This window comes from Wasmannia auropunctata, unplaced genomic scaffold (genome assembly GCF_000956235.1).
Source record: "Wasmannia auropunctata unplaced genomic scaffold, wasmannia.A_1.0 LD334204.1, whole genome shotgun sequence".
NCBI classification, from domain to species: Eukaryota; Metazoa; Arthropoda; class Insecta; order Hymenoptera; family Formicidae; genus Wasmannia; species Wasmannia auropunctata.
In genome coordinates this window covers 1,086,843-1,099,311 of record NW_012028686.1, presented here as the reverse complement: position 1 = coordinate 1,099,311, position 12,469 = coordinate 1,086,843, and the positions used below count along the sequence as shown (strand labels likewise).

Sequence of the window (12,469 nt, the reverse complement as noted above, 5' to 3'; positions counted from 1 at the left end):
GCGCGTGTGAGAGGTGTCTTCTCAGCGAATGGTGAGAAGAAGATAGAAAGAAAGGGCTTTGCGCTAATATCTCTGCCTATTTGGCTTGTGTTCGATATCGAAAATGTTGAGTGATTTTTGAACGCGAAGCATTTAATAGAGATTGAGAAATTGATATAATCTATTTAGATTGATAAAAACTATTAAACTATTAGTGCCGATAGATTGATTTCATTGCCATTGAAATCCCGTTGCAATATTGTAAACAACGTATCCTTACGCTAGATCGTATCACATATTAGTTTAAATGAAATTTCCAATTTTGATGTTATAAAGATATTCTATTCTTTACGCGATGTGGCTTATTTTTGCGGCAGGATGTTTCGACGGCGCATTTTTCGTCTTGTGTACCATGTACTGATATTGAACGAGATATATCTGTTGACCAATATTCATTTTGTTGTACAATGTAAGAAAAGCTTGTGAACAGCCTTCTTTGGATATAGAATATGGAATGACGTTAGAGAAAGTTTTTTTATCATGCAGGCGTTTATTAGACCATGAAATTTTATGTGATTAACTTTTATCGCAAATAGTGTAAGGAGCATTTAAAAATGCAAAATTCGTTTATATTACGTAGTATACCTGCGCAAGCATTGAAGATATATCAGAAGTTTGCGGGTGCAAATGTTTTCTAAAGCTGCAAACTTTTCCCATTCGTAAACGGAATTAAAGAGATCATTTTGGAATCCATCTACCTAGTAATAAGCCCTTTCTAGCAATCTTCTCCTACTTTGCATACGAGGGTATAACGTGGTCTGAAGAAAAAAGAGGTTGTACGAAAGGAACGGAGCTTCCAACGTCTCAATCAACGAGATCTCAGCCGGCGAAGTACATTACGCGCGAGGAGCTCTGTTTAGATTCAAAAGAGCCAAATGAGATATTCATGGAATAATTTATTTCCGCGGCAGTGTGTCTTCACGTTGCCTTTGAGTGAAACGCGTTTGCTGTGTTTCGTCCGAATTTCTATTCTCCTGAATAGATTCCGAAATAAGAGCCTATGAAATATGTAGTTCAATACGTAATTATTTCGTTGTTTTTGACCGAATGGAGCAGCTATTTATCTCTATAATCTTTATAACAATTTTATTTTCACGAGCATCTCTTTTAATCGTCCTTGCGATTTTTTTTATCGGTTATAAAAGAAGTCATTATTTATACGGAGATTTTATCTCGATGCACTTTGCAATTCTGATCGGGACCAATCAATGCCGGCGGATATCCAAAGAAAAGTTGCATCGTACGGTATCGGCGTAAAACTTTCAGTCGAAGCTCTCGTCGAAGGTTTAACTTCGCCGACTTATCGAGGCTCGAGTGCAAAAGAGGCACGGCTTCTTCTAACTCGATACGAAGCCGGAGTTAGATAAGTTTCCTTTTTTCGCCCGCTGGCCCACCTTCGATTTCACGATTTCATTCCCTTTCTTTTCCTTACAGTCGTTTCACGCCGAGCTGCACCAGTACAAACATCACATTGAACTTTTTAATCAGCTCACTCAGAAGCTGATAGCGGTTTATCAGCAGGACGACACGACACGAGTGAAGAAAATGACGGAAACGATCAATCAGAGATACAACAATCTCAACACGAGGTGAGTAACGTCGTAATTTCGTTGTTCGCGAAAATTTCTCGCAATCTCTTAAAGCGTTTTCCTGCGGTTTAGTCTTTATCGACATCATCGATTTACAAATTTTTAGATAAATTGAGTGGAATCAATTATAGACTTTAAATTCAGATTGTTAATTGCATCAATTTAAAGTATTAATTGAATTTGATTAATTTGCTGCAATTTTTTATTTTAATAAATTTTTAATCCGTGTCTTTTTTACCGAGATATCTCATATTGAAAATTATGAAGTGTAAGAAACCGTGACGAATAATAAATAAGTTAATTTTGATTAATAGAAGCTCGATTCCCCGAGTTTATAAAGAAATCGTAATTGAGAGAAAATGCGCGTCTTCTAGGACCAGCTTTGGAGCAAGTATGGCGCGTTTGCTCTAGGGCTCCTACTCGCGTGTATAGCATCTTGAGTTAAGGAACTTTGCTTCGAATCAAACTGTAGATCACGGATGTAATACTGTATCGATCGATCCGTTTCCAGCATCATCAATCGGGGGAAACTATTGCACTCCGCGATGAACTCGCTCCACAACTTCGACCGGTCTCTAGACAAGTTCTTGGCCTGGTTGAGTGAAGCGGAGTCCTCGATGGAGGGATTGGAAGCGGAAGCCGATCGACTGGGTGGACGACGAGACCAGGGCGCGCTCAGACGACCGCAACATCAGCTTAAGGTAAGATTGTCACGTTCACGCAAATTTCGCGACAAGTTCCGACACGGTACCCTCGTAACATAAGTGTTATGATGCAACACAGCCGCAAATTGTAGCATTCATCGTTGTCAGATGAAACATCGCTAATTTTTCACTGCTTGCCCTTTGTTGATATAACGAGATGCTGCTTTCTTTGTGATTTCGATGTCGATAGTCGTGCGCGGGATAGGAAAAAAAATTAGATATTTAAATCTAAATATTCATTCACGAGCAATTATAGTAGATTAGCTTGTTAATGGGAACGATTATATGTATAAGTGCGCTCTAAGAGAATCCTTACTAGCATTGCAAAAGATATAGAAAGTCATATATATGTTCATGTGTTGCGCACTTTAAAAGGGATTTCATGGAGAGTATCGCTAGATTAAATGAATCTATTAAACCTTTAAATCAACTCTCACATTTGAACTCATATTAACAAAATAATATTCAAATGTAGATTTATCCTGATGACTTATTAATTTATATATCTTTATAACTGTCTTGTTTGTTTATACATTACTTAGAATATTTCTGATCGCTGTAAAACAAAGTTATATTTTACCAGCAAAATTTAGTTTAAATTTTGCATTTTAATAGAGAAGAAGAAAGAGAAGATTTTGTTGCCAGATTTAGTGGCAAGATAACCAGATATTTCATAAATATAGCTTTATGAATATTTACAAATATTGAATTATTTTTTTATTATTCGATGATACTGCGGTTTTTATTTATTATTCAGTTTAAATTTATTTTTTTGATACGTTTCAAATTTTATTATGAATGGTTATATATGTATGTGGTGTACCCATCCAAATTATACGAAAAAATATATCGCGACGCAGGGATGTTTTGCCAAGCGTAGAATTAAATTTTTCATTATGCATGAATTACAATATGGATTGATTAGGAGTTACATATGATTCTACCGAGACACGATAGTGTCCGTCGACTTCTGCCCCCTCTACATTGCGCATCTTCTACGGTACGGCCGATTTTGCGGTCTCGACCATAAAGACCATATCGGAAGTGTCAGACAGTCGGCGTATCGACGTATCCATTAAAAAGAAGAAGCTCGATATCGAGTACCGATATAATGCGGTGACGGGCGCATCAGTCCTCGCGCGCGGAATGTGTTTTCCGCTTTATATACGATGGCCAGAGCGTGAAGATTTAAATTCTCGTACGCCAAACGCGCGCGCTCGCGGTTGTTTTTCGTCGCGCTGACGCATCCGGTAAATTTCTCGCCGCAACTGGCAGCCATTGCATTCACGTGCTGTGATTTAGTTACCCTGTAATTTTGCATTTGAATCGGTTGCTTTTCACGCGACCCACGATGTTTTTTGCCGGCACGTTACCGATTTTTTCACGGCCGTTGAGCGTTTCATTAATTTGCAAGTGATCATCCTCTTCGTTCGCTGCGGTAAACGTAGATAGAGAGCGAGATATGATGTTTGTAGAGAATAGGAAATAAATTTTTCGCGATTGCAGTGTTTATTGAATTGTGGACAAAATTTTATATATTTTTATTATCTTTTTTTTTTACGTGACTACGAGTTTTTACGTAAAATATGATTAAAAGGATTGAACGTAAAATCGCTTTCATCGCTGTTTATAAGCGACATTTTATGTGCGGTAATAGAAACCGAATTAGATACACAAATAGAAAATGAGTAATAATGATTACCGAACGTTGAACACATTTTAATGGGACTGCGTAATTACATGCCGCATGTGTGTGATGTTCGAGAGAATTGCTTGCCAAATTGATACTGACGTTATCACGCTCGTGGATTCAAACTGACGTTATACTACACGTGGCCAATGCAGTATTTCTGCGCGTATGCCGTCGTGGGAATTGGTCTATTTTTAGCACTGAATTATGAGTATTTGCGCAAATGTGGCTAACGTATCCGCGGGGATCATTATATTGTAATATTTCTATTCCATAATTATTGGCAGATACGTGCTCGTTTGCAATCGCCTTACCCGTTAGGTTCTATTTGCTCGTCGAGACAGCACTAATTATTGACAGAAACAAGCGCGATTACCGTCGGTGAGCTAGACTTTGATCGATTGCGTGTAATATTTAAGAGCAAACGAGCCAAGGGGCTTAGTTTCTTGCATTTTAAATGGAAGCGCCGCGCCGACGAGAGGTCAGTATTTTGAAGTGAACAAAATTCACAATTCTAAATTTATTGCTACGACCTGTCATCTTTTTTGCGAAAGCTATTTATTGATTAGTTTATGGTTTGAGCATTATTTTAATTTGGTCTGACTATTAATTTTTAAATTAAATTCTTTTTGAAAATTTCTATTCATATCCTTTTGAGAATTTCTAAAATTATATCTTTTTGAGAAAATTAAACTTTAATAAATTATCGAAAAAGTTATTAACGTCACTTTAATATGATGCATATTGCACTTTATTGGATTCTATGCATTTTATTTTATCGAGAAATATTGCATTTTTCAAGAGTATTATATACTATTATTAAACAAATTATTCGTTGAATTATGTAAAATTTAACTTAGATAATCTCTGTATTAAATTTTAAAGTAATTTTAGTAAAAACGCGTCATTTAATTTGTTACGGGATTAAATTTACTAATGATATCCTATTATATTGTTATATACTGTTAAATAGTGTCAAACTGAACCTTATTTAAGTCGCCACTGCTCCTACTTAATAAATAGTTATTTTTATATAAAACAATGGAATTTAACCTAAATTTGGGTTAAATTTGAACTGTTTTAAATTATTTAACTCCATTGTTTTAGTAAAAATGAAGTATTTATAGTAACAGCAGTGGCGACTTAAATGCTTGACACTATAGATTTAACAGTGTATAATTATCCAGTATCATTTAGAGCACATATGACACATATAAAGATTCTCTTATGTCGATTGTTAAAATTAGGATTGGTGGATATTTAGGTACTTTCTATAAATGCCTGAATAAACTATTAATCACTTAATTAATAAGGAATCTCCGGTTCATTATTGAAATGATCGATCGCTATATAACAGAATTTACTGCATCGCTAGTAAACGATTAATAATAATAAACGAGAGAGAAACGATTAATGATTCTCTTTATTAATCTTTAATCACACTTGGTAACATAATATTTATGATGCTTAATAATTGAGTGTTAGAAAATTCAGTAGTAATGAATATTACAATATCACGAGACGTAAAAGAACTGTTTTTTCCATATGTTATATTAATTCCTTTTAGTTATATATTTTTTGATTGATTTTTGCTAACGACGAATATTGTGACTATTTAATGTACATATACATATGTCCAATAAATGACGGGAGCATAATTTATAAATTGTAATTATTAGCGATGTGGAAATAGCGGTTATTTGATAAATCGTATAATAACTGATTGGAATTTGTTATTCGATCCGTCGTATCCATCATGAGTAGTTAGTTAGAATATTATATAATATCCGTTCGATACGCTCATATGCGATAACGTGAATGTCCAAAAGTAATCGATCGTATCATTTGCTTTGCAGTGCAAGTTACATTCACAGGCTTTTGCACATTATTTTGCATCTTTTTCAACTGATTGTGAGATATTTTTTTTATAATACTCTTTTGAATATGATAAATGTTGAAGTTCCATGTTCGAAACGATTACGAGCCGGCAATTATTATTTCAAGCTTATATATGTTTTCATTTACCATACACGCGACTTGATGTCATGCTAACGTTATCGTATACAGAGAAGAATATTGCAAAAAACTTGTTATCGTCTCTTGTTACAATGAGTCGCGTAACATTGGAATCTTTTTTTTTCCCTGGCGCATCGCGTTTTCATGTGGGAACCATACTGGTCGTATCCATCTGGCACTCGAGATTAATTAACTTCGGGGAGCGTGCCCGTTTTAGCCTTGCTAAACTCTTTTGTACCTCGTTGACACAATTTCGGAATTGCGCTATAGCGGTTATTTATTTCGAGCCCATTTCGTTCGTTTATGGAACTCACGACTTAAAGATAGATATATTAAATCGAGCCGAGAGGTAAAACAGTCTGCAGTCTGCTACAGAGCTCTTTTATTTAGTCGTTTATTTACATACGACGATAAATATGGAAATTGAGCGGAGGATAAGTAGAACGCTTTTTCCCCTTTTTGATTGTAAAGCCCTTTTCATTTTTTTTATAAGTTCGTTGCTCTCGCAGCGAATAAATCAGAGACTAACATCAAATGCCGTTTGAAATTTCGCGAAAGCTAACGAGCTATCGGAAAGCAGTTATTTATACGTTTAAACTCACGAAAGAAGAAATTATAGAGTTTGCCTAGCAAACTAATTGTATGCAATGAACTTATTTATATATGTATAGCGCGGATTTTAATATTTTTATTGGCTGATTGCAAAACAACTCTGAAATGTATTGGTGGACATTGTATGTATGTACATACATTTTAATCGATATCGCTTGTATTTGTCTTGATATTTGATATACGACAAACGTCATTTTCCTCAATTCCGCATATCCACGGTAAACATACGGCAATACAATATTCTGAGGAATAATGCATAAGGTCTGTCAATGCATCGTGCACATATTTGCGGCCGAACTATTGAACTACCGACATTTCTTGAATATGGCAGTCGGGAACTAGTTCCACAACACGGTTCTGTATCATAGTTTACAAACGTCAACGCGATTCAACAAATGAATTATCGACCTACGCTACGGTCGGACATAACTTATGTGCAGTGTACCACTTGTCCGTATCTACTTCCCGTCTTACGGGAGCGCATCTAACGGAACGTCTAGTATCATTGTCGAAAACACGCTTACTCTCTCTGCTTGGACCCACAATTTGTTGGCTCCAGCTTGCGAGACTTACGTCGATATTACGTCGTTCAACGAAATTATTTCCAGACTGAACAGCTGAGTCTCGAAACATTATCCCGATACTAATTACTTCCATTTTTACGGCAGTCTTAAAAGTTTTTCTCATTTTGCGTATAGTACATTTTGTCTAAGATTTTTAGGCATGCTCAGTAATTGTCAAATCAACGTTTTTAATTATTGTTATTTTTTATGACAATGAATCTTCCCGTAAAGCTGTAATTCGTTTTATTAAAGTATCAGACGTTCATTTCATTTTGTCAAAGAGATAAAATGTACGTGTTGTAAGTTTCTTTCAAATTGCGAGCCCTTTGGCATTGTGTGACATCAAAGAGGCATCTTGAAACGAGATATTGCACATTCGCGATTTATGAATTGCGAGATACACTCGTTGCTACGCGACGTCTCATGTTTCTAACATTCGCGAGGCGCTCGACCGAACTTGCTTTGCCCGAAATGAGGAGGTTCGCACGTGTTTCAGTACTTTATCACTATTTGAGACTTCTCATTGTGCGTCATATCGGAATTCCACTGCTTTTAGGAATCGTTTATACGGAAAATGGAGAGCATCGATCGGCAGAACGTCGACGAGTCGCTTACGTGACCCGGACTTGCGTTTTGCCTTTAGATGAACAAAGAGAGCACGGCCCTTTCTCATATTCATGGTAAACACGGCACGCTCCGCTTCGTTAAATCAACCCTGCCGTGGCTAATCCGCTTTAATGCAATTTCACTTGGTGGCTCTCTCTTTTTTCTTTATCATAGAGCCATACACTCTACGAGTCGAGTCCCCGCTGTCCCTGCGGTGAACCCGCCTTCGTACTTAGGCGTCATTAAGCGTGCAGTACCGTGATTTATTGGTGCATCGGCGTCGATTTTCGAAAAAGAGGGAAAACGAGGCATTTTGTGCCGGTAATTAGCTGCGTTTAGTCAATTTAATTCCACACCAACTATAGGACTATATTTTATATATTTAGATTATAATATTTTTTGCAAATAATGTTTTTTGCATTATTGCAAAGATTTTATTTAATTATATTTTTGTTTATATTATATAGCAAGTTTAAATTTAATTGTTACATTTATTTCTTATTCTAAAGTGATTTTATTTTCCTTTTTATTATTATTAATATTTAACTATATTATAAAAAATATTATTTCTTCGCTTTGATTTGTCAACGTTCGTAATTGCACTTACTCGAAATTGATCGAATTATCGAGGGAATTGATACGTTTTCTCGTGGTGGTATAATTATACATATTTTATTGCTTTAGGCTCAACTGTCAAATTTCAGAATTGTAGACTCAACTGTCGGACTTTGACATTTGTTCAAAAATTTGACGTGATTAACTTTGCACGCGGTCATTATCCGATTGAGTTCGTTTCCCGCGTGCCCGACGCGTATAATTGTCAAGGTTGACTTAAAAGGGTGTTAAATCTTCGCGGACGGAGTCGCGATTGGGCGAAATGGCGGTGGTATTGTCGGGATTCCGAAGGTCACGGAAATACGGAAGAATGAGTAAACCGAGTCAGCCACTTTCCCTTTCTCGCTTCATCGCGCCGAACGCAGCCGAACGATCGATAAAACGCTTCCACCGTCGGGGCGGACGAGCGTCCCGCAACGATAATATTCCCCTTCTAATAGCCATTATTCCATTATATTATGGCGCTTTTCGAGACTCGACGCAACGGGAGCTTTACCGTTTTGCGCATTGCATTTTGGTCGTGTCGCGAGTAGGACAGTACTCTGGAGAAAATTTACGACGAATTCACATGCGCACGTGCTCGCGGGTGTATGTACATACATGCACGTCACGCCTCTAGACTTTTCTCAGTTAGAATCTCATTCCAAAATATCAGAGAGCATGTACTGAACATTTCCTGGCGTCTTGTGACATTCGTGAAATTAATTCAGTTTTATAAACATGAGACATGAAAATGATATCAGACCAACAAAGGATTTATGTTCTTTCGATGGTTATAGTTATAATTTAAACGTGGAACTTTTAATTTAACATATATTTTGGTTTTTTTTAGAAAGATAAGACGCATAATGTATTTTTCTAAAAATTTGCTTTGTCTGCTGTGTGCAGCAGCGTCATTATAAATCGCTTGAAAGCTTATTTTCCCGAATGATCATGTCATCGCCTTGTGCGCCCACGATAAAATCATCAAACAACTGACGGTAGCTTAGGGGTCGCGTTCACCGGCTTATCCCTTTTTTTAATGGTTCCGTGCACAAAGCGTTTCTTGTTTTTTCAAGGGGTTAGTTTCTCGCAACAGGCTGATCGGTGCAGCCAAACTGCCCCTTGCTCAATGCGGAAACATGATCTAAATCATCCGTCGTTACAAAGAATTGCACGGTCGTCGTGTGCTTGCAAGCATGATGAAAATAAAAAGCGGAAGTCGTAGGTTGTAGGACTGCGACAGAGAGAGAGAGAGAGAGAGAGAGAGAGAGAGAGAGAGAGAGAGAAAATTGCAGTACCGTAAAAGCCGGATATAATAGGAACGTGCGTATGAGGGTGAGCTCTCTTCACTGGGCTTTTCTATTAAGGGGTGAAATTTGAGAGCTGAAATTTAATTTTCTTGCCGTTCAATACATTTCTCCCCATTTTTTGTGAAATGCCAAATTCTGCATGTACAACATAAACATTCGTCAAATATTCGATCAATTTTTCCATTTTCAAGACAATTTCTTAGCTTTAAAAAGCATTGCAATTTAACAGAAAGATTTATTTTTATATTAAATAATAAATAATGTTTTTTAAAACATCCCTTTTTTCTTTTAAAAATTTTAACTACTCAAACTAATTCCTAATTCTTAATTGTTAGAGATGGCATTATCAGGTTATCATTAATATTTTATCATTGGATGGGAAACGCGAATGAGCTTACTTATATTATTTATTGATTTAAAAAACATTTAAATTTGCAGTAGTTTATTTAATGAAATAAAACTTCAGTGAAATATTTAGGAGCAAAATCTTCACATTTGCGTTAGATTAGCTTTTTTCAGTCTCTATAAATAACACACGTACCTGCTCATCCGCCATGAACACCCCCATAACTCATATATCAAATTTGACACAAGGGTTGTTTTCGATCGAAATGGTACGCGCATGCGCTCTAAGTTCACATAGAGGGCGACAGCTTTCTATCTACCCCTACAGTTCTATGGTCGGTAATACAGAAGGTCCTTCTACCCTGTTATAGGGATGCTTTTCTGTAACTTGGCAAGCTACGTTTGTACCGACAGTTGAGTTTTCACGATGAGCTGCTGGTACCACATTTCCTGTACGACTTATAGCTGTTATCGATATTGAAACTGCGTGAGACGTTTTTATCTTCCGTGATTTCTTTGAGTGCAACCTTCAGTTGTATCTCTAAACTTATGGTAAACGCGATGTATTGACTAATTTATCGTTCGCCGATTCCTGAGCAGTCGGTTTAAATTTATCTTAAGTGTAATATTTAGTAAGAAATGATAAACTCTACAAAACATGTTAAAAAATAATCATAAAAATACTAGGCGAATAGTAAATTTATTTATTAATCTTTAGATAAATTAGTTATGATTTTAAGTTACTTGAGTTATCTACGCAAAAATTTATCTTGTAAAATTATGTGTTTTGGAAAAACATTTGTATAACTTTTAATAGTTATCAGATATACATTTAAAACAGTGAAGTATTACTTTATTATTTTATCGTCACGAAATAGTGAAGCAAATAACCAATTGTGCAAAGATTGGAATTTATATAATTTACGTAATAAAAAAATAGTGTTTTTATAAAATTATGTATAATATGCGTGCTTTGCTATTAATTATCAAATAAAACTAATTCAATTATTTTAAAGAATAATAGAACTTATCTCGTTCTTGTAATATAATTTACAGTGAACGGTAATATCACTTGTGATTAGCATAAAGCTTCGAGAAATTCGAACTATCTCTGTTCTTTCAGCGAATGAGATAAGGATACTGTGGCAGCAATCTTATCATGATAGCAATCGCTCGATTTAGGCGATATCGCGTTTAAAAGTCGCGATATCTCGCTGCTCCATGTAGCGATAAGATTGTGCAGCAGCTTTAATTTGTACGAGCTATTTCGACAAGTAGGAAAGGTATTAAGTACTGATCTACATCTCTCACGGTGTACGTTTCAAGAAAGAACATTAGAAGATATGGATCTTGTATTACAATTGATGTGACTTGTCAGAGAGCTTTTCTGCATAATATGCAGACATGGCAAACGCTGAAAGTCATGTTACGCGTGTGTCGAATAACGATGCAAATTTAGAATGAAAAGATCGACGTGAACTCACGGTTTAGCATAGCGCACAGCTAGGATTCTAGCTTTTATCGTATGCACTCTACAATATCACCGAAAAGTTTCTATTTTCTTTGTTCGCCGTTTTCGATAAATGCCACGATTCGTTCGTCATTTTCATCGAATCCGAACGTACGGTTATTTCGCATGACATCGCCGTTGCTCCACGCAGTTCCTTCGCTCCCACGGGGTGTCTCGTATCGAGCTGATTGTGTTTCCGTTCTTCCAACAGCGGCTCCATGATTTATTCCGCGGCCGTGTCGCGGAAATCGTGTTACGCCGATTGATTCGAGTTATTTCGCCTCGTCCCTTGTTAGGCGAATATATATATATATATATATATATGCGAAAGCACCAAGAGATCACAGCCAATATTCGAGTGAACACTCTAAGTTGTCAGTTACGCTACGTTTGCACCGTACTGCGGCGGTGGCGTTAATTTTGACTGAGCAATAATTCTGGGATTTGTGGTGTTGCCCAATAACGATCGCTGACAACGCCGGTTGCCGGTATTCAGTTCGGCGATCAATAGTCTTTCAAGTCGCTTTATCGACATTGATATGATAAATAACCGTCGTTGAATTCTGAAAAAGGACTCAAAAAAGAAAAAAATAGATTGAATAACATTCTTCGTCAAAACGAGGACGATATTTTTTTCGGTACATTAGTTTTAATTGATTATACATTGTGTTGATTAAAATCTGTTTCTGTGACGTATTTGTGAAATAATTTAGCTATTGCGTCATTAATTATAAAGAAAGCTGTTGAAAGCTACTATTACAGAAAATAAATTCTTGAAGTTTGTATTAATTCAAGCTCGATGTACTTTTTAACGCAATGTTTATTTTGTTGTTGCAATATTTAAAGCGTGCTTTTAGTCAATTTACTTTTGATTTGCGATAAATTTAG

The 12,469-nt window shown here is 36.2% G+C and overlaps 1 protein-coding gene across 11 annotated transcripts in view; it reads left to right on the top strand.

The window, feature by feature from the left end:
- Positions 1–12,469, top strand: part of LOC105459190 (dystrophin, isoforms A/C/F/G/H-like) — a 440,003-nt gene that overhangs the window by 167,944 nt on the left and 259,590 nt on the right. For all 11 annotated transcript variants that reach the window (XM_011704998.1, XM_011704999.1, XM_011705006.1 and 8 more), the window contains 2 exons: positions 1,474–1,628; positions 2,140–2,329. In XM_011704998.1, coding sequence (XP_011703300.1) covers positions 1,474–1,628; positions 2,140–2,329 — 345 coding nt within the window. The remainder of the gene's footprint in view (positions 1–1,473; positions 1,629–2,139; positions 2,330–12,469) is intronic.